The sequence below is a fragment of the Metopolophium dirhodum genome, chromosome 2 (genome assembly GCF_019925205.1).
Source record: "Metopolophium dirhodum isolate CAU chromosome 2, ASM1992520v1, whole genome shotgun sequence".
Lineage (NCBI taxonomy): Eukaryota > Metazoa > Arthropoda > Insecta > Hemiptera > Aphididae > Metopolophium > Metopolophium dirhodum.
This window is the reverse complement of record NC_083561.1, coordinates 32261393-32287851: the sequence shown is the minus strand read 5'-3', so window position 1 is coordinate 32287851 and position 26459 is coordinate 32261393. Positions and strand designations below refer to the sequence as shown.

Here is a 26459-nt window from a genome sequence, read left to right as displayed (position 1 = left end):
CAGAAAAAATAATAAAATTACTTTGGTTTGACATTGGCCAAAAACTAAAATTTTAAATAAACAATTTTTAATAATTAATTAAATTTCACTTTTTTATGAAAACCTAATAATAATACTCAATTGAACATAATGATAGTAACTTCCACATAAATAAACTTTATTAATTGATTTCAAAATGGCCAATGTCGTGGCTATAGATAAAATGTGGCCAATGTCGACTTTGGCCCGTAATAAATCGATTATTATTTTATTGATTATTGTCAAAAAGGCGCCAATGTCAAATCTAATTTGGTCATACAGCATAAGAATCATTGGCCCTTTAACACTAGTAACATAAGCAAGTTAAGCCCAGTATATATAATGTTTGTCTTATTCTTTATTATTATAGAATTTTTTTTTAGGTGTAAAATTAAATAGAAAAAAGTTGAAGAAGGCTTATGTGGCGAAGTATTTAAATACTCAAGTGGAAATCGATGTACTATTGTCAAAATCATTTTTATAAAAGGTCAAGTAAATATTAATAATGAGCAACAGAAGAGCAATGCTGTACAGTTGTTGCAGTTTTCCTTTAGTTGTACCATTTTTGTAGAAGTTATCTTTCACTGAAATATAGGTATTTTAAAATATTAATAGTTAGATAATATATAATTTATATTATTACTTGACATAATCATGCCAAAAACACATCTGAGATCACTTAGTGATCTATCTATATCAGGAATTGTAACTAACTGACTCCCCAATATTTCCTTTGCAAAATCGTTTTTTGGGTATCTCCATAATTTTTTGGCTTGAATTTTCAGGTTATTTAATGACTCCTGTTTTGGTTAGTTGATTTCTATCTTGTTTTTGTTTGTTTTTCAATTAATTTTTCTTCGTCATCTTTTTTTACTTCACAAATCACTTCATTATTTTCATTGTCACTAGAAAAGACCTGTATTGACTCTAAAGCAACCTGAAGTTCTTCTTAGGTGTTTAATTTTGCAATCATATTTGCAGTAAGTAATGAAAACGTTAAACCAATTTCAAAATGTATACCAAACATTGCTTCATATGGTGAATGTTTTGTACTATGATAGTAAAGTATAATTTTCATTAACTGTACAAATCTTAAGCCATTGCTCCATTTTTTTGTTTTATTATCTTGATGTTTGATGTGCAAACATATTTTTGACATTTTGGTTTGCTCTTTCATCTGAACCTTGGCTTCAGGGGTGTATTAGCTTATCGTGAACTATTTAAAAATCCTTCCACATAATACAAAGTTCAGATATTATTTTATTTACGAATTTACGTCAGTTGTCGCTTTGAAATATAGCGGATGCCCCAGAAAGGGTATATATCCAATAAAACATTAGCAACTGCTTCAGCACTTTTATGTCTTAGAAGGTTAAGTATGACAAATTTTGTCAAATGATCTTGGTAAACACATATAAATTTATATCTTTGTCTGGTTGCGTTTGCATATCAATAAGGTCTATTTGACATCTAAAATTAATTTCTGAAAAAATAATTGGTTTAACCACAAATCCTTTTTTTACTGTATTTCCTTTTTTCTCACATGACTTGCAAAAATTTAAATATGACATTATTGATTCCCTAGTTATATTTTTAAATTTTTTATTTATTTCTTATTCTATTCGATTTTTACTACCTTGCCCAATAGATAAATGTATTTCATGTACAATTGTAAATAACTCTTCATTATAAGCATATAATTTTACACAATTACCTTCTGCAGTTATAAATTAAATTAATTTTTTGTCTCCTAGTATACTGCCATTACGTTATATTTTTTCATTCATTTCTAATTTGTTTTCTTCTCTAGTTTCAGTTGTTCTAAATAATTAGTTATTTTATAATTGTGAAAAATCAAAAGAATCATGTAATTTTTATTTACTGAATGCATTTTGAAGCTAGGCCGAGGAAATAAAATTTAATGTTTTTCCAATCTCATGATATCCAAAGTCATACTTAGTAGGTTTCTAAAAATATTTATATAGATAATTTGGGTGTAATCTTATAATACATAATATTATCATGCTAATAATTAATAGGATTAACTAATTTTCTTAAAAAATTATTTCATAATAAGTCCCTCCTGGTTAAGTTGAAATATTTTCTGTTCGTTTCCAAAATCCTCGATAAATTGAAAAAAAAACTAAAGATGACTTAAATTTTTTCAATGATCAGACGCCAAACACCAGCTTTTGTGGGTTGATAATTTTATCGCTGATTGTTTTTGTTATATACTTAAATTTTTATAAAAAAAAATGACTCGCTGGAAAAAAAAACTATTATAACCCCGATTATAACTAATTAGTCGTTTTTTTTTCATATTTTAGTACATAATTAGCATTTTTACATAGGTATATGTTTTTATAATACGGCAAAATCCCTAATTACCGGACACTATCAGTCACTGAAATAATGTCTATTTTCTGCAAGTTACCGCTATTCAGACGATTCTAAAAAGTTTGTGGTTTGTTCCCAAAAATTTTATTTTTGATTATTTTTGTTTCCTAATGCTCATGATCACAAACCATAATATACCTATTTCAATACAATGTGTTATTAATATTATATTAATTTATAAATAAAAACTGTTTTATTTGACTATGCAGATTCAGTCAAGAATGAACAAATCTCACAGTGGAACTACCAATGAAGATGTCGAAAAATATATAAAATATGCACTGGTTCAGACTTCATCTATTATTATGAAAAAGAAACTTACATTTCATAATTATAATACTTAATTCAATTTGTGTAATAAAAAAAACATATATAATAAAGAAAACATTTTCAATTTTAATCTGTTATTTTTTTTTTTTTTTTTTATTATTCATAAAGTTTTACTGACGAATGTCATCTTAACTTATTGTTAATAACATAATTTTTTTTTTTTTAACATTTAGAAAATAAATAACAATTAAAAATACATTAGTGATATAAGATACAAACGGCTACTTATATGTAGTATAATAATAATATTATGATATTAAATTTCTTATTAAATTAAATAAATTAACTATAGGCGTTATTGCAACAAGTCGTGGGGACGTCCGCGCTTGAGTCGGCGTACAGAAGGAGGGACACTTAGTTTGTAATATTTCGCACTGTGAGCAGAGTTGATGTGGCCGAAGAAGTTGATTGCTGATTTTTTTATGAACTCAACTATTGTGGGTAGCTGGAAGTCTTGATGAAGTGCATCGTTGCGTACAAACCATGGGGCATTAGAAATGGTTCTCAGAACTTTTGATTGAAAGATTTGTATTTTATGTATGTGGGTTTTTGCACAATTTCCCCACACAGGGGATGCGTAAAGAAGTAATGGTCGTAGTATTTGCTTATCTGTTATAACGTCACTTATAATACCTATTAAACTGTAAAATATTTTGTATTATAGGTCATAAGGTAATTAATTACCCTTAAGTACAACTGTAGGGAGGGGGACAAGTTAAAAAAATTCTCGAAATAGCTTGTTAAATGTTTATTTGTTTTCTCTTATTCATAGATTTTATAAAAATGTTGAACAAATTTAAATTATAACACCACAGATGTTGCTGAAAAGTATATAAAAATTATCTCATTCAGGCTCCTTTCAATATTTAAAAAAATCCGTAAAAAAATGAATATACAGTACAAATACAACTGATGAATAATTTTTTATAACATCTTTTTAACCAAAAAAAAGTTTTTAATTATATATTTCTTAAACAATTTTGAATAAATAATATGCATATGTTTATATAAGGTACATACACTAATACATATTGTATAGGTATATTATAAAACAATAAAAAATACCATTGAGTTTTTTATTTAATATATTGTAGGTAAATGTACCTGTGTATATGAATATTTGTTTTAGATTCTATAAAGGTTTGTTTTATGTTGATTAAGATTATGCAATAATTATTTAATATAAGTAAGTGTTAATTAAAGACTTCATAACCATTATATTTTTAATGCTATATCAACATATTTTAATGTTTAACACTTCTTGAATATTTCATTTCATTTCACTTTTGTACAACATTTCGTAAAAATTAATAGGTATGCATTAAAGATATTGTATATTATATGTATAATGTTTAATTTGTATTATACCTACGTAACTATTATGTGTAAGTTTGTATTTTTTTAATATTGTATTCAATGATATATTAGAAATAACATTATTTCTTCACAAATCAGTTACCTACCTATCTACTAGAACTCGTCTACCGGAAAAACACTGTACACTGTTTGTTTGTCTGTATTTTAATAGTTTATATATTATGAACCACACTCTTCATACAGATATTCATGTTCCTAAAGTCACTGATACAGCCAAGCTGTACGCCTGTACTACAAAAAATTTAGGAATCGCTTTCAAAATCACACCAATCCCCATATGAAAAAGCTACTATCTATCTCCATCCCAGGAAATCCTCCTAGAAGACTCAAACGACAATGGCCCTGTGACCTTATACAGTAGGTAAACATAATATGAAAAATTGAAAAATGAATACCCAAATAATGTAATAAATTCATGCCGAAGTACCTTCACTGGATGGTTTCTTCCTTCAAGACACTCAAGCCAATTAATTTAAAAAAACATACATTATGCTCATTGTACTTTTTTTTTAGTACAGATTTTATAAGTTCTAGATTAAAAATAAAACAATATACCTACTATGGATTTATTCTTATTACTAATATATATTTGGTGTGTTTATCTTATTTCAATAGTATATAAATACAATTACAATTAATTATGTATTAATTAATAATTTTTAAAACATTGTGTTCAAGAAAATAAATATAACTGTTGATTTTTTAGGGACATAAGTACATAACCTAACATAATAGGTAATGCATTCAAGTATGTGTTCCACTATTTATATAGGTACCTCCCTACTCGGGTACCTATAAATTATAATACTACTATACGAGTAGATATCTTACCTTATTCATAAGTGCGCACAAGGTAGTAATTTCTATATATTAAACAAAAACGTATATTAGGTATGTATATTGCCTATATCAAGTACCTAGGTATATATACCTATTACCTACTAATTATAATAATTCTACGACCGGGGACAAGAAAAACGACGACGGCGCACAGTTTTCTATAGAAAATTGATTTAGGTGGACAAAATTCGAATTTTCTAAATCAGTAATTAAACATAAAACTGAATATAATTTATTGATAGTCAGTGACTGATTATATATTATAGGTTTTTAAATCGGTAAGCTATAGGTAATTTGCTTAATTTACATTTCGAGCTCGGATCTAAAATATGCGTCACTTTTTCATGACATTTCGTATAACATTTTATTAAACATTATTTTATTTTAAGTCTAAAAAGCAAATGTGAGCCCCAAACGAATATGAAAACAAAGTAAGTAGGTACTTACTTTAAAGTTTAAACATCGACTTTCGCAAAATCCGTGATGTGTCTGCACTGTGACGCCGATGAAGATAGAAACTTTCCAGAAATTCCAGATACAGAACTGATAATATTGTGATTTATAAAAAATAAAACCATGCAGAGCGCAGTGGTTTTTGTTCGTGTCTGTTTTGCTTATTGAAATTTTAGAATTTTTAATCGACTGTGTCTTCTGCAACGACTTTGAGAATTGCCATAGAATGACAGATAATATTATATTGCGTCAATATGATGAATCCACAGATATAATATAATATTGTTATTTGTTAATATTATATTGTTCAGTGTTCTATGATATAATTCAATATTTTATGTCAAAGAGATCCGTTTGTTTAGTAACAATTTGTTCATTGAAATTTGATAGGTATGACAATTGACAATAACCAAATAGTTTATAAATTTGAATTTGAATTATAATAATATAATATATTATTTAAATTATCTTTTCGTTTATTAATTTAATTATTGATTAAGATGGTGGATAGATATTAGAAGCACACGCACATTTTTATAAAATCATATTGTTTTTTTATAATTTTATTAAATAAAAATGAATATAAGATAATAGGTATTAGACATGAACAAATAAATAAAAAATTAATTATATATAGCTAATGAAAATAAAATTGACATATATAAATATGTAAAATGTTTAACCTCGTTTAACAATATATAAATTTATTATTATATGCGACTATGTAAAGGTTGATCTTATACGAAAAGTATTTTTATTTTTATTTTATTTGTAGCTTTTTTTCAAGAAAAAGGCATTTTACCACATAAACGGATCTGTCCGAACGGTCTCAAAGCGAAACTCTATTTTGGAAATTAAGTAATTTGGAAGTGCAATGTGAAAAGTTGTCAACAAAAAGTTAACATGCGTGTTGTCAATTGGTTTGTGAATAGTCATTAGTCGCATATCATTTTTGCAAGCTTTACGTTCCTTTCATGTTTTGTTGGACAGAGGATATGACATCAGTGAAATTTTGTGAAAAACACTTACAACTTAGTAACAATACGGTAAATGGTTGTTATAATTATTTACGGGGAGTATGTGTTATAAGTTTGAGAAAAAAATAAAATAAAAAAATTGGAGGAAAAGGAAAAATAGTGGAAATTGACGAAAGTTTATTCACTAAAAGTAAAAATAATTGTATAAGAGTACTCCCCCAGCGATGGATTTTCGGCGGAATATGCCGTGAAACAAAAGTGGTATTTTTAGTAGAAGTTCCTGATCGGTCTTCTGCTACTTTGATGTCATAAATACGTCAACACATAGAGAAAGGGACGATAATTTACTCTGATTGCTGGCGGGCATACAACGCAACACAAGATAATGGCTATCGGCATTTCACAGTGAATCATTCTTATAATTTCGTTGATCCAAGTACACATATGCTCACACACAAGGAATAGAAAGACTTTGGGGATCGGCGAAATGGAGAAACATACGTCATAGAGGTACAGCGAGACACCATTTAGAATCCTACTTGACGGCATTTATGTGGAGGAATACTAATCATAATGAAGAAGACAAGTACAACGTTTTAATTAATAGTATTGCAAAACAACGGCCACCACAAATCGATTTTTAAATTTTATTTTATTTTATAAATTTTACTCGTAATTTTTGACGTATACATTTGACATATTATATTATCAGTTATTTATTTTATTATATTTGACATATTATTATCATAATATTATTATTATCAATATTATTATATTATCAATAAATACATTGACTTTTGGCTTTGGGTAGTTTTGTATTATTATAAACGTATTAAAAATATGTTGCGTAAAATAATATGCGTTCGAAATCAAGGTAGTCGTGATAACACACAAGTGAAATCAAGGTAGTCGCGATAACGCACAAGTACCCTATTTTATAAAATGGCGGCGATTCGTGTGCAGCTACGGTGTTCCCTTAAATGCAACGTATTAGTATGTGTGTACATTTTTTGTTGTTGTGCGACTCTACTCCACAATACATTTTTGTTGATATTAATTAATATATTATACATCTATTTTTTCCTTACTATATTGTATGTGTTATAAAAATTGAATGTGTAGCCGAAGTTATTACGTACGAACAATAAATCGTATTGCTAAATTTAAGTCTTCTTCTTCATTAAGTATGCTTTTGCGATTTATGTAGGAGTCTTTATAAGATTTATTACCCACTTGATAAAACTTTAGGCACCACAACATAGAAGCGTTGTTCAAAAGTGATTAATTTTATACTTAAAATCTATATTTTTATTATTTTATTATTTTATGACAGTGTTATTATTTATTGTTTGATTACTATGCAATAGTTTAAATCACCTGATATTAATTTTAAAAAACCTTACATTTTTGAATTAGTGCTGAATAATTTAGTAAACTTTAGCAATATTTTCATCATATAAAATAATTTAAATAGATAATTAGATTCTGAGCGCCCTTATTTTTAATTCATTTATTATTGTGTGTTTGCAGATTTTTTTTAAATCAATATTAACAATTTTGGTAACTAATGGTCCGACAAACGGCGAATATTCTATATACATATATGTTTAAAAACTTAATAACGAAAATTTGTAAACATTTTAATGTTATTAATAAAATATTTTTTTTGTTATACAAGGTTACTAAAAAGTTAGACAATTTTCGTTCAAAATCGGTTTTCATTGTATACAATGATTCATCGTTGATTTCAAATGTTAGACTTCCATCACTGATGTGACCTATTTTATAACGAAGTATACTAGATCCAGCAGAGCAGTTTTATACTTGACAGCATTTTTATGTTATGTGCGAAGGGTGAGAGGGTATAAATTATTTCAGATAAACTTAAATATTAGGTTGATTAATACGTTACCTATTATTGAAATAAATATATTAGAAGGTTTTGAACGTCAACAATCAATTATTTATTAATAAAATATAATATTGTTGATTGATAAAGGAACGTTTTTATTTTTTTCAATCCTAACTTTGCAGAATGTCACTTTTAGGAAATTGTCAAAGCCTAGAGGGCCTAGAGGGACAGCTAGTATTATAATATAAGCTTAACATGTTAGAAAAAAAAAGTTACCTTATTATTATTATGATTCTTCTTATATTATTACAATAAAATTATATAAGGAAATTGTAGTTATTATTAATGAAGAAAAATATTGCAAATTTAATTTTCATTTAATTTAAAATAAATATACAATTTATTATAATGTAGGTATCTTCTTATTATTATTTTTACTTATTATTAAAACATTAAGATGGTTCTAAATATAACAAGTATTTACAAACTAAATAAATATTCACATAATATAATTATTACTATAAACTAATAGGTAACAATGTAACATATATTAATAATAGTATTTACATTGTAGGATAGTTTCGTTCGTATAATTAGTCAGGTTTCTAATTGTTTATCGATTTTCCGTCTTCTATGGATTTTGAATGAACTATGCTTAATCTTTCATCCGTAGGTAACTCCCTCTTCGATTTTTCCTTTTCTTTTAGATAATATTTTTCCAAGTCGTCCCATGGTTGCAACTCACCGGATCCAAATAGCCCATACACCGCAGATGATGCTGTCATGACTATCATCATGATCCAAAATACAAGACGCCACTCTAACACGGTTCTCTGAAAATTTGAAAATTTAATAAATTACTAGCACTTATTTGCATGGAAAATTTAGGTATAATACTATTAATGCTGATTTATAGATCAATACTATTACTTAATCATTTTGTTGTCATGTGATATCTTGTAACGTCAGTAGTAACGTTTGGTTGTTTGGCTACACTTATATCCCAATAGGTAGGTACTATTTATTTTAATAAACCATTAACATTTTTTTAAATTTATCATAATTATTAGTGTATAACATAGAAGATCATAGTAAATTAATCTAATATTTACTGTAAAAAAATAATATTTTCATAATGTATAATATATTACTAAATTAGTTTTAAACTACCTATATATACTATTTTGACTAAAAAAAATAATGTAGCAAACGAGGTAGCAGCAAGAATCCAAGCTGGGAATAAATGTTACTATGGACTTACTAAGGTACTAAGCTCACGAGCAATATCGTGAAAAATGAAAAAACAATTATATACGTCCCTGATACGACCGGTTATATTGTATGGATCAGAAACATGGCCACTTAGAAAAATGGACGAGCACAGATTCATTGTCTTTCAAAGAAAAGTGTTGCGAAAAATATATGGCCCAGTCAAGGACGAAATAACTGGGGAATAGAGACGAAGAAAGAACATAGAGCTGGAGACATTATATGGTAGTTTTTATATATTGAAGGTTATCAGAAGAAGAAGACTACAATGGGCTGGCCATGCTTAGAGGAACCAAAATCCACTACTAAATGCAGTGATTGAACAAAATCATGTAGGTAAAAGACCTCTGGGAAGACCAAGAATGCGCTGGGAAGATGTTATAAAAAAGGATGATGAACAGATGGGAGGTGGTTCCAACTGGAGAAATCTAGCACTGGATCGAGAAGGATGGAAACGTGGTTGTGAGACGGGATGGTCTTAAAGGCCCAACAAACTCAACAAAAAAAAGCAATTTGTGTGAAACTTCCGCAAAATCAGTCGTGGTGATATCAAACTAATAATGTACAATCTTCAGTTACTGTCGTAGAGTTTTTATTTTTTAATAATAATAATAATTAATAATAAACAACCAATAATAATTATTATAATAGCTTCAAAACCCATGGCAACCATTTATAAACAAAATTTTCTATCGGAAAACTCAAAATCCCTGTTTGAGTACCACCCGGGGATGGTCCTCTCCCTTTTTAAATTAGCCAATCTTCTGCCCAGAGGTCTAATCTAGTATAATCTAATTTAATTAAATATCTCTTCACTTCGTTGTTAGGCAACCAATAATGTTATTATAAATCGTTACCGATTTTCGTCTTTATGGCTCGTGTAACGTGGCCTTGAAAATTTACTCCCAGCGCACGTATAGTTTCACTTCAAAAAAAATATATATTATCCACCTCAAGATTACACACCAATCCAATTTCTTTTTTCCTTAGAAATTCTCGCTGATCGTCGTCACTAAGCAAATATATTCTTTCTATCTAATCTACAGTCTAAACTACTATCTTAACTATCCGATCATCTGTCTTATGTGCATTTCCAATACTGACCCTTCTTTCTCCCTTCAAAATCTAAGCCTAGCTTCAATAACGCATTTATTATTGTGTATATTCGTATCTAAAAGTGACATCCCGTATTGTAAAATAAAATTACAAAATAATAAACTAAACTTTTCTGATATCCCTAAGAACAATCACTGAAAACATCGTCTACATTTTGTCGTGTAGTTGACGGGTATATAAGCTACATACATAGATTATGTACATGTCTCTTATATTTTCTAAGAAATAGCAACTTTATATAGGTAGTAGGTACATAATATAAACAATTAAAATATTCAATGTTGGCGCTAAACAACGAAAACCTCTCGTAAACCACCTTTATACCTACCTATATGGATTGAAAACTAGACTTTAAACACCCCCGGTGTCTCAAGAAATATGTTTGTGAAATTTGGGGACAAATTGTACAGTAGTTTCCATGTTTATAACTCATAAGCCCCATCCTCACGTACATTAATTTTATACATAAATACAGATTGATCTATATAATGAAACAACCGTACTTAGTATTTTTTTTAAAAGTAAACCTCGAAGAATAAACTATTAACTTACGTTTGGTGTGAGAATTCTGGCGACGTATGGAGTGGCCATTCCTGATAAACAGCAAATAGTATTGGCCAGTGCCATGATGGTAGGAGCATAATTGGGTGACAAATCGAGTGAATTAATATGCATACTTGGATAACAGAATCCCATTAATGCCATCCCCAAAGTAAAACATAGAGTGGCTATCATTTTGTCACATCCGACAAACGAAGCACACATTACACCAATACCAGGCCCGACATTTCCTGAAATAACAAATCATTATTTGTCAGTTACTTGCATTTTAAAGAGTCATATTTTCACATTAAATCTCACCTATAATGGCGAAACTTTTTCTAACCGCAGTGGTGCTCATTATTCGTTTGCTTATCAGCCAGTCAGCCAATATGCTAGCTAAAATCGACGTAAACCATTGGGCGATGTATGGGATGGACGATAATAAACCGTTCTATAGAGGAAAACGTGTTAATACTACTACAGTTTACATTTGTGTTCACTATAAACTGTACCCATTGGGTACTGTATCCAATCAGAATCTCAGATGTTGACCAGACTTACCTCACTAATAGAAAAATGTAAGACGTCACTCATATATTTTGGGAGATCGCTGATAATCGTGAAACCTCCCCAGTCATGTCCTGCTTCAACAATAATAAGTGCCCATACTGGCCACGACGTTAATATGGATTTCCATGGTATGGAGGTCAAATCCTGTTATAATAAATTCAAATATTAAATCATGATATTCTTATCACTTCACCACTCAGGAAGTTTGAGAAAATATTACCAATTACCACACCTGTTGATACATAACATTATTGTTCTCATTATAAGTTGATAATATGTGTAATTCATAAATTTATTATTGTCACTTACTGCTCGACAAACACGTTATTTATATTAAAAAACTAGCTGATCCCGTGCACTTTGTTGCCTGACAACCAATAATTATTATTATAATAGCTTCAAAACCCATGGGCCACCATTTGTAAACAAAAACTTCCATCGGAAATCTCAAAATCCCTGTTTGAGCACCTCCCGGAGTTGATCCTCTCTTTTAAACACCATTGTAAACCACTAGATCCCCTTGCTGCTCTCAGAATCTAAAATAGCTGATCCCGTGCACTTCGTTGCCCATTAAAAATGCCCACTTTATATGAACAATATGTTTTACATATTACCGTGGCAAGCATTTATATACAAAAAATTCCATTGGAAATCTAAAAATAATATATAAATGGTTGCCATGGTAATATGTAAAAAATATTATAATTCATATAAAGTGGGCATTTTTAATAGGCAACGAAGTGCACGGGTAATATTATGGACACACAGACAGACAGGCATACATTCATTTTTATATAGTTATATAGATAAAAAGAGTGCCGTTTTAGATTCTGAGCTAAGTGTGGTTTTTTTATATGTATATTCATCTGTGTACACAAAGTGTTTCCTTGTGGCAAAGTAAGTCTAGTTAGTGCATTCGAGAGGTCAAAATTGCAATTTTTCAGTAGTTTTTAAAATCGTCGGGGAAAACGAAAACAAATTAACCGTAGGTATATACTTGACCTTTCAACAACTATTTATTTTATCATTTTTTTATACATCATACAACTTTGAAAATGTTATGACTTGTTTTTAGCTATTTTTACACTTTTTAGATTCTGAGCGGAGCGATGAATGTATTAATTTTACAATGATGTATGTTTTTTAATTTATTTTTTTTTGTCTGTGTACACGATAAATAATTGAAATAATGGTTCGATTTTCAACTTCATTATTTTGTTCGATGGGAAAGTGAATATAGTTGGTGCATTGGGGAGGTCAAAATATCATATACCCATAAATGCTCAAAAGCAAGGCTGGGCATTAACGAGTTAAAAAGTTAAAGTTAAGTTAAAAAGTTAATTTAATTTTAACTTTTTAACTTAACTAGTTACTTTTGGTTTTTCATTAACTTAACTGTTAACTTACTAAATTTCTTTCTTATTTAACGTGAAATTAACGAGTTAATTTTTAATTTTAAGAAGTAAGTTAAGTTAATTTATTTTGTTTTTAATTTTATAATATTTCACTATATCGGTCTATTTCGTTTTCATGTCAAAAAATATGTATCGTAAATTGTTTAAAGTTAAAAATGTATATCATTCGAATCTAACTTCTATGGAAATACTGTATGAAGTATTAACACTATATCCTATAATTTAGTTTTGGGTTGGAAAAAAATTAAGTACGCTAGCGTTGTATAAACAAATTAACTTTTTTTTAACTTAATAAAAGGTAACAAAAAGTGTGTATTAACTTTTAACTTAACTGAGTTAATCTAGAGTTAAATTAACTTTTAACTTTTAATTTTTTGTTATTGGTGCATATTAACTTAACTTAACTGAGTAAAAAAAAATCACTAACTTGCCCAGCCTTGTTCAAAAGCGCCGAGAAAAACAAAAAAAAATTAAAGAAAACCGGGAATTTTTACGCAAAATAGGTTTTCGACAAAATCAATTTTGGTTTTCGGTGTAACTCTAAAACAAATTACTGTAGTTAGTGTACATTTCATTTCATGCAATATTTAACTGTGGGTCAGCTGATCTCCTGAATAGTTATTTGTATAACTGATCCAGTGATCCAAAGGGAATAGCAAGATATTCCATCAGGGTTACCGGCTACCGTATTAATAATAAATAATAAGTAATAACAATATAAAATATCCACACTGACAAACCGTCTCGGCTCAGAATCTTTTTTCGTATACAAATATACAACGATGTTATATCGTTGAATTCAAATTTAATACCATCCATTATATAGTGACCCACTTGTAACCTACTGTACAGCAGAGCGACATCCACTTACCCACCTTTTTTTTAAATGTTTGTAATATAAGAATAATTTAAAGTTCAAATGTTGACAAAAAGTGTTAAAATCTCGAAAATCTCGAAAATTTGCAAATTATTTTGTAGGTAGTTAAAAATTCATAAAAAGATAAAACCTACAATATTGTGATGTACATAAATATTATTATTTAAAATTTTTTTTCTTCTATTTTAAAACAAATGTAATGCTAATGGCCTTAGTTATCGACGCAGAAATGAATAATTTCAAGATCAATAAGAAAAAAGGTGGGTAAGTGGATGTCACTATGCTGGACAGTAGGTTACAAGTGGGTCAATGTAATGGATGGTGTCAAATTTGTATTCAGTGATATAATATCATTGTATAAGAAAAACGATTATGAGCAAAAACGGTCAGTCAGCCTATGATATTACCAAGTATATTTGATGATATTATTGTGAATAAAGTAATTTATATTATATAACATATTTACGTGGAGCCTTGTTTTAAATTTTAAATTCTTAGCCATAAAAGTTAAACATTTTTTACATTTTTAACTACGAAATAATTAATAAATTATAAATTTGATAAATTTTGTCAACATTTGAACTTTAAATGCTTATAAATAAAAACTGTGACTAAGGATTTTTAATTTTTTTCATCTGCCTTTTAAACAATAACCTAGGAGCCTTCTATTAAATTTTCAAGCTTTTTTACTCAACAGATAAAATTTTATTGATATTTATAGAAAAAAAATCTAAAAAAATTGAAAACTGACAATGTCCGTAAACAGCTCAAAAAGAGTCAAAATATTTTCAAAATGTTATGGTGTATAGAAAATGCTAATATGAACATTCAGTCAAAATTTCATAAAAGGTGATGACAGACAGAAAAAAAATAAAAAAAAATACACATCATTGTAAAATCAATACATTCATCGCTTTGCTCAGAATCTAAAAAATGTATAAAAAGCTAAACTTACGTATCTAATAAATGAAAATATAGAATATTCCTTCTCATAATATGCAGTTCATACTGTAAGAAAAAAGGTTATAAAATATATAAGTTTTTATATAAGACATTTTGAATTCAAATTTGGAGGAAATTAGATATTTAAACAAAGAATAATGATTTTAGTTATTTTGTTGTAATTTAAAACCACTACTCAATACTTTTCCTCTACTAGGGAAATCTATCAATTTTTATTATTATTTATTTGTGTATCTAAGGCAATAAACAAAGCGCTAACCAAAAATTAGTTAGAAAACAAAAAGCTTTACCCAGCCAAAAAGAACATATTTATGTTAAAATATTATTGCATGATACTTCAAACTTTTTAAGTTTATTAATATATTATTATATTGTATGCACATAAGGACATTTTCAAATGAAATTCTTTTAGCAAAAATTAATTCAACTTAGTCTATAACTAATGTCTAAAAGTAAAGTTAATTACTTTTATAGCAATAATATCATAAAGTATACTTAGTAATATAGGCCGTCTTCGCTAAGAATCGTATTTCATATACAAACAATGGTGTTATATCATTAAATTCTAACCAAACGCAAACATGACAGTAATCGTTTAAGACACTTTCTAATATATATATATACAATATACATGTAGGCATGTGTATACATAAATATAAATATACGTACGTATATTGTATATTATGATGTACTACCTATATAATTATGACGTGTAGTATATACGTTACCTGCAAACAACACTGTGGAGAGCTTTCCCTTTTCTTCTGGTGGAGCCCACCGGGCCAGGAGAGTGCAGAGAGCCGGGAAGGTAGTTCCCTGGATAATACAATTTTTAAATTAGTCCCAATTTGTACTAAAATCGTATATAGTGGCAATCGCCATCATTACTTCTCCGAGTCCTTCGACGAACCGCAGAATTGTCAGTGGCCTGGAACCCATGTACGCTACCGTATGGAGTCATCAGCGTGAAGATTGCGGTAAACAGTATCCCTAACCCCATCGTGTGTTTGCCACCGAACCTCTGGGATAAGATGCCGCCGGGTAAGTGCGTGAGTATGTATCCGTAGTAGAACGACGACAGGATCTCACCTTGCGTCCTCTCGTCCCAATCAAACCGATACTGGGACTCATCCTCCACTATTGTTGTCCTGTTGGACTTTGGGTGATCACTCGACGACGACTGCGGCATCGGGCTGCAGTAGTCGTGCCGAACGGATTTCGCACCTCCATCCACCACAACCACCACGGGCCTGACCATTTGCGTGAGCGTTATGCCCAAGCAGGCCCGCATCACGTACGCCATCGTGATGCCCATCATGCCCATCACAGCCATCACCCACCTCTGAGACACGTGTCCTGCAACGAATAAAATATGATTTTATTTGTCAGTCGTCAGTATGACGGTCTCGATGTCAAAATGTTTTTTTTATTTACACACTTAAACGTGATATTTAAGCGGAGTGATACAAATATGTATTGATCAAATCATAGTTTGTGTATCTACCATGCACTATATGACTTCAACGAGTGAATGGGATGTTTATTTTATTACATTTACTGGGTGTGCTATAAAAAACGAAAGGATTCTGAACAGATGTTACTCGATGATGGGATATAATTCTGATGTTCAAAAAAAAAATGGTTTTGGTAGATTATCGTTTTCAGTATTATATTTTTACATTGTATTAATAAATTTAAATATATTTAAGCGTCAGTGCACCAATAATAGATAACAGATTTTTAATCTTATATCTGGATATTATTTTTAATCTTAACATTATATGTGCTAATTTTATAAGTTGTCTATTATTATTATAATAAAAAATGCAGAGATAAAAAATTTAATACGGTGTGTAAGTCAGTTTTCAAAATAAAAGCTTTTGAAGGGTATAACAAAACAAAAAATATACAATCTAAGTGTCTAATGTTTTTGTGCATTATTAAATTGCGTACCGTAATGATGACATCACTGTAAATGCATTAATTAAAATTGCATTATGTTATAAAATAAAACACAACATTTTATCATGCAGTAGAAAACTAAACGTTTACTAACTTGAATTCAATTTCATAGTGGTAGGTGATTGGTAGTCACCTCGGTGTTTATTGATACGTGAAAATAATTATTTTTAACGGAATTTTCTGAAAATTGACGTCAAGACTAGTACGAGAAACGTACACTTGGGTTCTACCAAGTAGTATTTCGAGTAGACACGTGATACCAATAGAGTAAATACAACACGTTTATAACAATAATAAATATACGTATATTAAATAATAATATTATGTCCTCACGGAATATTACGAATCTATCGACTGTTGTAGCCGATGAACAAAACGCAAACTATTCTGTCTGAGCACTATTAACTTCTCGGATCAAGAAACAACATGATAACATGATATTATTATATGATTAGTGGCTAGTGAGTGGGTGATTAAGACGTTCAATCCTTTTATTGCAATTGTATAGACTTATCACAATTTTATGGGTCATTGGATTTTCGTTTTTGTGTCAGACGATAGATCATGTTCTTGTTTACGTATACATATTTCAGGCATTTAACATTATAATGTGTATGATATTATTGATTACCTATTACGTTTATTGGTTGTTTGAACAGCCGTACGAAACGAATAACACACGTCACGAAATCTTTGTACAATTATTATGTTATATTATTATACAAGATGTGTACCGTGTTAGGCGATTTAACTGTACGGAGTAATTACCAAGCACTGCAGATGAGTATAAAATATAAACACACAACTACATACACGTGCGACCCAAGTTTTTAAGGTGTGTTAATAGTATTAATAATAATGGACACGTTCAATGATTTTTGTTCAAATGTGCAGTTTGTGCGTGCTAGTAAAGTTCTATCATTTATCGAAGGATTTATCGTCAAGTATGTACATTTACAGTCAGCTATGACTGTTAGGAATATTACGATTTTTGGATTATTGTCAAGGTCTGCGATTATTTTTATCGTCAAGTCATTAGTTAATTAAATAGGTGTGATGTTGATGTACTAGAAAAAAAAATCCTAGGCGGTGCAAGATGTCGCTGGGGCAGTGCTAATCTATACGTATTCGATAATGTGATAAATTGTGTATTATATTATAATTTGTAGGTACCTATGTTATAAAATAAAAATGTTTTTTTCTTTTGGCGGCCCCCCTAATGTTTATAAATGTGTATAATGGCCGACCAACTACGAAAGATTGTACCAGCCTGGTTTAGATTATCAATTATCGTGGACAGTTGACATAATATAACTAATAAAAAATGTCATCTATTATATATCTTTAATTTAAAATGACTTAATAAGAGACGGAATATAAAATATTATATTGATGTAAATGTTATTTTAAAATAATTATACACAAGTAGGCTAACGTTTCAAATATCTTCTAAGTATAACATAAAAACAATAGTTACATCCGAATTGTGATGTGCAAAATGTAAAAATTGTCGATGTTATAAATAAGATAAAAATTAAAACCAGGCTCGTGAATTATAGGGTTTTTCGTTAAATAATTAAATTGATCACGTTACCTATTATTGGAATAAATATATTAGAAAGTTTTGAACATCAACAACAAATTATTAATTAATGAAATAAAGAAAATATATTAAAAATATTATTGTTGATTTATAAATTTTTATTTTTCAATACCGTGCAGTGTGTTGGTTGTAGTGTTGTAGGGGAGTCTCAAAGAATAGAGGTATAGTTAGTATTATAATATGAAATCAACATGTTGGAAAAAAAACGTCAAAATATCATTATTATGATTCTTCTTATATTATATACTTAACGAGGAAGTTATGAAAGAGGAAATCATAGTGATTTCACGTTATTTTAAAGGCCATATTATAGGTAATCTTGAGTTATTATTAAAGAAGTAGAATGTTACAAATTTAATTATTATTTAATTTAAAATTAATATACAAATTGTAATGTACAAAAATAATGTATTTTCCTGTTGTTATTTTTACATTATTATTAAAACATTAAGATGGTTCTAAATATAACAAGTATTTACAAAATAAATAAATATTCACATTATGTAATTACTATATAACTTATAGGTAACATTATTTACAGTGTAGGATAGTTTCGTTCGTATAATTAGTCAGGTTTCTAATTATTTATCGATTTTCCATCTTCTATGGATTTTGAATGAATTATACTTAATCTTTCGTCCATAGGTAACCCCCTCTTTGCTTTTTCCTTTTCTTTTAGATAATATTGTTCCAAGTCATCCCATGGTTGCAACTCGCCGGATCCAAATAGCCCATACACCACAGATGATGCTGTCATGACTACCATCATAATCCAAAATACAAGACGCCACTCTAAGACGGTTCTCTGAAAAATTAAAAATGTAATAAATTAATAAATTATTATGAACTTATTTTCATGAAATATTTAGATATAATACTGAATGCCCATGTATAGATCTATACTATTGACCTTTTGTTAGTAAAAAAAAAACCAAACAAATTTGGTTGTGTAACCTACAAAGTCATTAATTTCAAAAACTATATTATTTTAACTATCTGCAGATTAAAAACGTTTAAAATAATATAATAAAGTTATTTTTAGGTGTAATTGATTGAGATAAATACATTTCATATATTATATTCATTTTACTTAATTTCTCTATCAACGTCATGACTATACGAATTATTATTTTGTGTTATTGGGTATAATAATGGGTATATCAAAGAAAATAAACAAAACAAAATGACACTGTTCTGTAATATAGGTACGTTTATTACAAGGAAAAACATACTTATATGAGAGTCAAGCACGTCCTCACTTACGGCCGACAGAAACACAGACTGACTTTAATATTACATAAATAATAAAACAAAATAATCACGTGAAAGGTTAGGTCATTATACATGTACAAGTTATAGATATCTAATAAGGTACAGACGTACAGTAAATAGGTAAAGTCCCATTCAATATGCGAATGTCAAAACTCACAGATATAACTTTATATTATTATTTATCGGTAATGGGTTGAAAAATAATTACAGATAATATCTACAGAAAATCACCTGTGACGAGTTAACTTACCGGAATTTATACTTGTAAAATATTAAATCTACCAGTGGAATAAGCTACAAACGTAAATTATTTTAATAGATCATCGCCTAAGAACCATCATGGCCAATCTCGAAAAATTCAAATATGCGTTTTATGTATCAATAGATTCGTATTTTCGAGATGCGTGAGACCAAGTGATTAGTTTTGATGTTTGACCGTTAGGTTCGCTGAGAACATTCCAAATCTCATCATGGCCTACCTAATATCGTTTGTTATTAGTGGCCTATCTAAATTTTTTATTCGTGGTATCATAGGTGGTATCATGGTCTATCTAAAATTGTTATCAGTGGTATGTTATGTTATCATGGCCAATCTAAAAATATCGGAACTGCGACCAATATTAGACAGCCGTCAGCAGCCAACAACTCGACGAAATTAGTATTACTAATATTATAATTATTATTAACAATAAGATGAAACGTTTTAGAGTTAATTAATGTCAAAAGGTAAACTAACATTCAAAATTCCTAACAAAAAAACGGTGTTTTGTTCACCCTAAAAAGTTAAAACTGAGATTGGCCATGATGGTTCTTAGACGACGATATTTAGATATCTAAAAAAATTTCTTTCATAAAAACCTTGTCCTGATAATTACGAACACAACAAAAAAAGAATCAGACAAATAGGTCCACCCGTTCACGAGCGATGCGATGACCAAAGGAAACAGGGATCCATTTTTATATATAAAGATATACAAGTCTCTTTTATTTTGTAACTAATAGCAAACTTTGTATACATAATATTATAAACAATTAATATTCGATTGTCGTGATAAACAACGAAAACCCCTCGTGAACCACCTTTATAGTAGCCTATATGGGTGGAAAATGAGGCTTTAATGTTTAAACACTCCTGGAGTCTCAAGGAATATGTGTGTGAAATTTGGGGACAATTATTTGTTCAGTAGTTTCCATGTTCATAAGCCCCACTTTTACGTACATTTTTTTTCATACATAAATATAGATTGATCAATATAATTAAATGATTATACTTAGTACCTAGTATTTTAAATAGTAAACCTCGAAGAATATACTATTAACTTACGTTTGGTGTGAGAATTCCGGCGACGTATGGAGTGGCCATTCCTGATAAACAACCAATACCGTTGACTAGTGCCATAATGGTAGGAGCATAATTTGGTGACAAGTCGAGTGAATTGATACGAATGCTGGGATAACAGAATCCCATTAATGCCATACCCAAAGTAAAACACAGAGTGGCGATCATTTTGTCACATCCAACAAACGAAGCACACATCACACCCATACCGGGTCCAACAGTTCCTGAAATCATGTCATTATTTGTCAGTCACCAGTATTGTTAAGAGTTATGTTTTCGCATTAAATCTCACCTATAATAGCGTAAATTTTTCTGATCGCAGTTACACTCATTATTCTTTTGCTTATCAGCCGGTCGGCTAATACACTAGCTAAGATCGACGTGACCCATTGGGCGATGTATGGGATAGACGACAATAAACCGTTCTATATATGGTAAACATTTAAAATTACTTCTGTGTACATTTTACCCTGTACACGGCACACAATGAGAATTGTAGATGTTGATCAGACTTACCTCAGTAATCGAAAAGTGTAAGACGTCACTCATATATTTTGGGAGATCGCTAATAATTGTGAATCCACCCCAGTCATGTCCTGCTTCAACAATAATTAGTGCCCATACTGGCCACGACGTTAATATGGATTTCCATGGTGTGGGGGCCAAGTCCTGTTATAACCAATTACAGGCAAGAAAATATAGTTTTGTCACGAAGCAATACAATCAATGACGTCCCACGTACCTTTTTCCTTTCTAGGCTTCCGATCGACTGTTTTAAGTAGTCCCGCTCCATGTCTGATATAAAGGGATGAGAGTTTGGGTCGTTGTAAACGAATATGCACCACAGCACGAACCAAATCAATGAAGTTATACCGAAGAAGTAAAATACATTCGGCCAACCACCGGGTATGTATTGTATAATGAAACCACTCAAGAAGTTTGAAAAAATATTGCCGATTTGCACACCTGTTGGTACATATCATTATTGTTATCATCATAAGTTAGCAATATATGTTAATGTGTGAAGGTGTGATTCCTAAATTATTGGCGTCTACTGGTCGACAAACACGTTTATATAATATTATAATAGGTATAAAGAGTCAAGAGTACGTTTTTATAATACACAAGCTGATCCCCGTGCACTTCATTGCCTGTTAAATGTACCAAATATATATGACTCAAATTCTGTTCGATTCTTTATTTAATATTTGGTGTATGGTGTTCAAAATTTATCTTAACTTTTCCGTTGGCTGGAATAAAAATTCTGATTCGCAGCAGTATATTAGCAGGTAGGCAATCTATCTGCGGTAGATCGTGGACCCCGTGCTGTTTGTACGTAAATGTATGATTTAACTCTAAAGTATCAAAGTTATATACTAAGTTTGTCGTATTCCATCTATGGTGGATTACTATAATCAATTAATACAAAATCCTAACATAAACTAACCGTAATAAAATCAGACGAATAAAAAAAACCAAATTTAACCATTTTTAAATTAGAATGTCTTCTTCCTAGAGGTCTAATTTACACACAAACATTAATTTATATATGTATATATATAATATTATATATATTGACAAAAAATAATAACACAAATCAACAAACATGCCTGATTAACCAATAGCAACCAATATATAATACGCTGTTGCGCCACTGTTGTATTTTAATATAATATATATATTATATATTATATATTTATATAATAGTCTTTACATTTTACCATAGACCATATATACAACATACCATTGTTTTTGAGTAATATTAAATAAGTGATTATTATTATTATTGCTATAGTTATTTGTTATGACGTAGATATTTTTTTTCTTCGTGATAATATGGTTATTGGTTAATTACTTATATATTATCGTTTTTGTATTTAGTTTTTTAGACTTTTTTTTTAAATTTTTAAATTTTTTTCTCCGTAAGAACCATCCTCGTACTTTAAGGAATATTATAAAAAAAGAATTATCGAAATCGGTTCAGCTGCTCTCGAGATTTGCGCTTAGCAACACATTCAGCGATTCATTTTTATATTATAGATATATATATATATATATATATATGTATACTTTACCTGCAAACACCAGCGTGGAGAGCTTTCCCTTTTCTTCTGGTGGAGCCCATTGGGCTAGGAGAGTGCAGAGAGCCGGGAAGGTAGTTCCCTGGATAATACAATTTTTTTTTATTAATTCCAAATTGTATTAAATATGTATATAGTGATAATCGGCATCATTACTTCTCCAAGTCCTTCGATGAACCGCAGAATTGTCAGTGGCCTGGAACCCATGTACGCTACGTACGGAGTCATCAGCGTGAAGATTGCGGTGGACAGTATTCCTAACCCCATCGTGTGTTTGCCACCGAACCTCTGGGATAAGATGCCGCCGGGTAAGTGCGTGAGTATGTATCCGTAGTAGAACGACGACAGGATCTCACCCTGCGTCTTCTCGTCCCAATCGAATCGGTTCTTGAACTCGTCCTCGACTACTACTGTCCAGTTGGACTTTGAGTGACCACGTGACGACGGCATTGGGCAATAGTCGTGACGAACGGATCTCGCACCTCCATCCACTGCCACCACGGGCCTGACCATTTGCGTGAGCGTTATGCCCAAGCAGGCTCGCATCACGTACGCCATCGTGACGCCCATCATCCCCATCACGGCCATCACCCATCTCTGAGAAACGTGTCCTGCAGAAAAAAAAAAAATGATAAATATCTGAATCTTTGAAACTTCGACAAAGTTCTAGATAAGTCGACAGTTGGTTTCGAACTCATAATACGATTGTTGTATGTTAGACGGTTGAATGGAAAGTTCTTATATTAATATTATATTATATGGCTGTTTTTTTTTTTTGCTCGAGATCAATAAAATAGTCTATTGACCTTGGTGTAAAAAAAACCATCGTTTATAATATTTCAAACAACAGAATATTATTGTATAGCCCTTACGCATATTATATAGATACTTTGAAATTGAGAACAATATTCTATGTTATAATAAGTTATGTTTACTTATAAATTTCAATAGTTAATTAAGATTACTTAGTATTTTAAACACGATAATATAACTACGTTGACAACATCTAAAATGTTAACAATTAATATGTTGGATCAAACCAAATACTTTTTATATTAACGGGATAAATAGTGTGATGATATTTTTGAAAAATTTGAATTATTTTATGAAAAGTTAATTAATTATTGTAGTACAGTGTGCATATTTAATATGAGATAAGTAACAAAATTAGGCCTCTAATATATAAATGTATAACTATTATTATAGATAGGTATGTTAATCATGTGTATATAATGTACTTACGACTACTTTGATTCTGTAATGAGATCAAAATCAATTAAAGTAAAATCATTTTAATTAAATGCATTATATGTTAAAATATTATAATTAAATAGCATTTATTGTATTTTATGATCATTATAAATTCATAAAGATTAATGTGTTCGGTGTTTGTGGTTTATGAATCATCGTGTACCTACCACCACTTTAAATTAAATTGTTAAATATAACATTTATTTTATAGATTGCAGGAATATTGAATAATCAATAATGTAAAACGCTGTCATAAGCAGGTAATTACTTTTTTTTTTCGTTAGTTGTACATTTTTCATTTATTATTGAAAACATTTTTTTAAAAATGTTTTAATATAGGTAATACTTTTTTCCCAATATTTCTTTAAAATATATATGTATTAAAATGTTTATAGGTTTATAAAAAATACAGTTCAGACGTTAAAAATAGATTTTTGATACCTAGACCATCGTTTTTAACTATTTTAACTTAATTTTTTTTTAATAAATGTAAAACGTCTAAGCGTTGATGTACCAATAATAGATAAGATGAGTTTAATTTAATATATGAAAGTATTACATTTTTGTTTAAAAACAACATAAATAACACTGTTTTTTGAGGGTTTTGGCGAGAGAAAAAAATCATTCTAGGTGATTATGTTGTCTCTGAACTAGCCAAAACTCATTATAAACGTTTCAATAGCCACCTAGCTCACCATAAGAATCCGTTAATCTCCAACCTATCATCTACTTCTATCCCAGGTAACCCAGTTAAAAGACTTAAAAGACAGTGGTGTCGTGACCTGCTAGCCTAAAATTTAGTCCTACTCATGTCGTAGTACCTCCGCTGGGAAGCCTCTACATATGGGATAATCTGTCATTTATTTTTATTTTATTTAATTTATTTTCATCAATTGTTCTTATTGTTCATGTATTGAAACAGATTGAATAAAAATACTTTAATAACAAAAAAAAAAGGTGATTATGTGTGTTACTAAATGTTGTACAGTATAGATAAAATTACTGTAAAATGTATTATGTTATAATATAAAACACAACATTTTATCATGTGATAGAAAGCTAAACGTTTACTTACGTGAGTTAAATTTCATAGTGGTAGGTAAATGTCACCTCGGTGTTTATTTAGGATTAATTACTTTAAACGGAATTTTCTGAAAACTACCGCCGAGACTAGGACGAAAAACGTTTACAAATCGGAAAAACGTCCACGTGGGTTCTACCGACTAGTATTTCGTGTAGATACCAGCTGAGTAAATACAACACGTTTAAAACGATAAAAAAAAATTGAAAATTATACAATAATAAATGTGCGTATAATATATTAAATAATATTATGTTCCCGCGGAATATTACGAATCCGTCGACCGCTGTTATAGCCGGTGAACAAAACGCGACGTCTTCATACGCAAACTTCCGTCTGAACACTGTTAACTCGTCGGATTGAATCACAACATGATAACATGGTATTGCTATGTGATCCACGCCGAGTGAGTGGGTGATTAAGATGTTCGCTCCTTTTATTGTACTCCGATCGCCTTATCTGAATACTTATCATTGGCTTTATGTTTGTGTCGAATGGGAGCACATGTTCTTGTTTGTGTACTCATAGTTTAAGCGTGTAATAATATTATAATAATTTCTATGGTATTGTTAATTATTATGTGAATCGGTTGTTTGAACTGTTGTACGAAACAAAACGAATATAACACACGTCATGCAATGTTCGAACCACAATTTTAATATTATTAACAAATAATATATTTATAGACAATTTAACTCCACGGAGTAGTTACCAAGCACTGACGAGTGGAGTATATAGTAGCAACAAAAAACCTCGCGTACGAGTCGAGTTTACGTCTAAGGGGTTCAATGATTGTGGCTCACAATATTATGTGTTTGTGTGTGTATTGTGTTCTTGTGTGTTCATCAATTTGTGACGTTTATCGATGGGTAG

General features: G+C 29.7%; 2 protein-coding genes and 1 pseudogene across 2 annotated transcripts; all 3 read right to left on the bottom strand.

The window, feature by feature from the left end:
* Positions 1-727: 727 nt before the first annotated feature.
* On the bottom strand, positions 728-1256 carry LOC132938897 (KRAB-A domain-containing protein 2-like; annotated as a pseudogene).
* A 7404-nt stretch (positions 1257-8660) lies between these two features.
* Positions 8661-17321, bottom strand: LOC132938896 (sialin-like). Its single transcript, XM_061005886.1, is given in 9 exon segments — positions 8661-9077; positions 11182-11420; positions 11491-11623; positions 11734-11886; positions 11931-11974; positions 15726-15813; positions 15886-15949; positions 15951-16353; positions 17054-17321. Coding segments are annotated over 9 exon segments (1368 nt in total). The 5' UTR covers positions 17070-17321; the 3' UTR covers positions 8661-8849.
* A 1585-nt stretch (positions 17322-18906) lies between these two features.
* LOC132938611 (sialin-like) lies at positions 18907-26012 on the bottom strand. Its single transcript, XM_061005541.1, has 8 exons — positions 25581-26012; positions 23411-23865; positions 23249-23336; positions 21916-22139; positions 21690-21842; positions 21466-21598; positions 21159-21397; positions 18907-19367 (listed from the first exon to the last, which is right to left on the bottom strand). The coding sequence occupies exons 1-8, from the start codon at positions 25594-25596 to the stop codon at positions 19140-19142; spliced, it is 1536 nt and encodes a 511-aa protein (XP_060861524.1). The 5' UTR covers positions 25597-26012; the 3' UTR covers positions 18907-19139.
* Between the last annotated feature and the right edge of the window lie 447 nt (positions 26013-26459).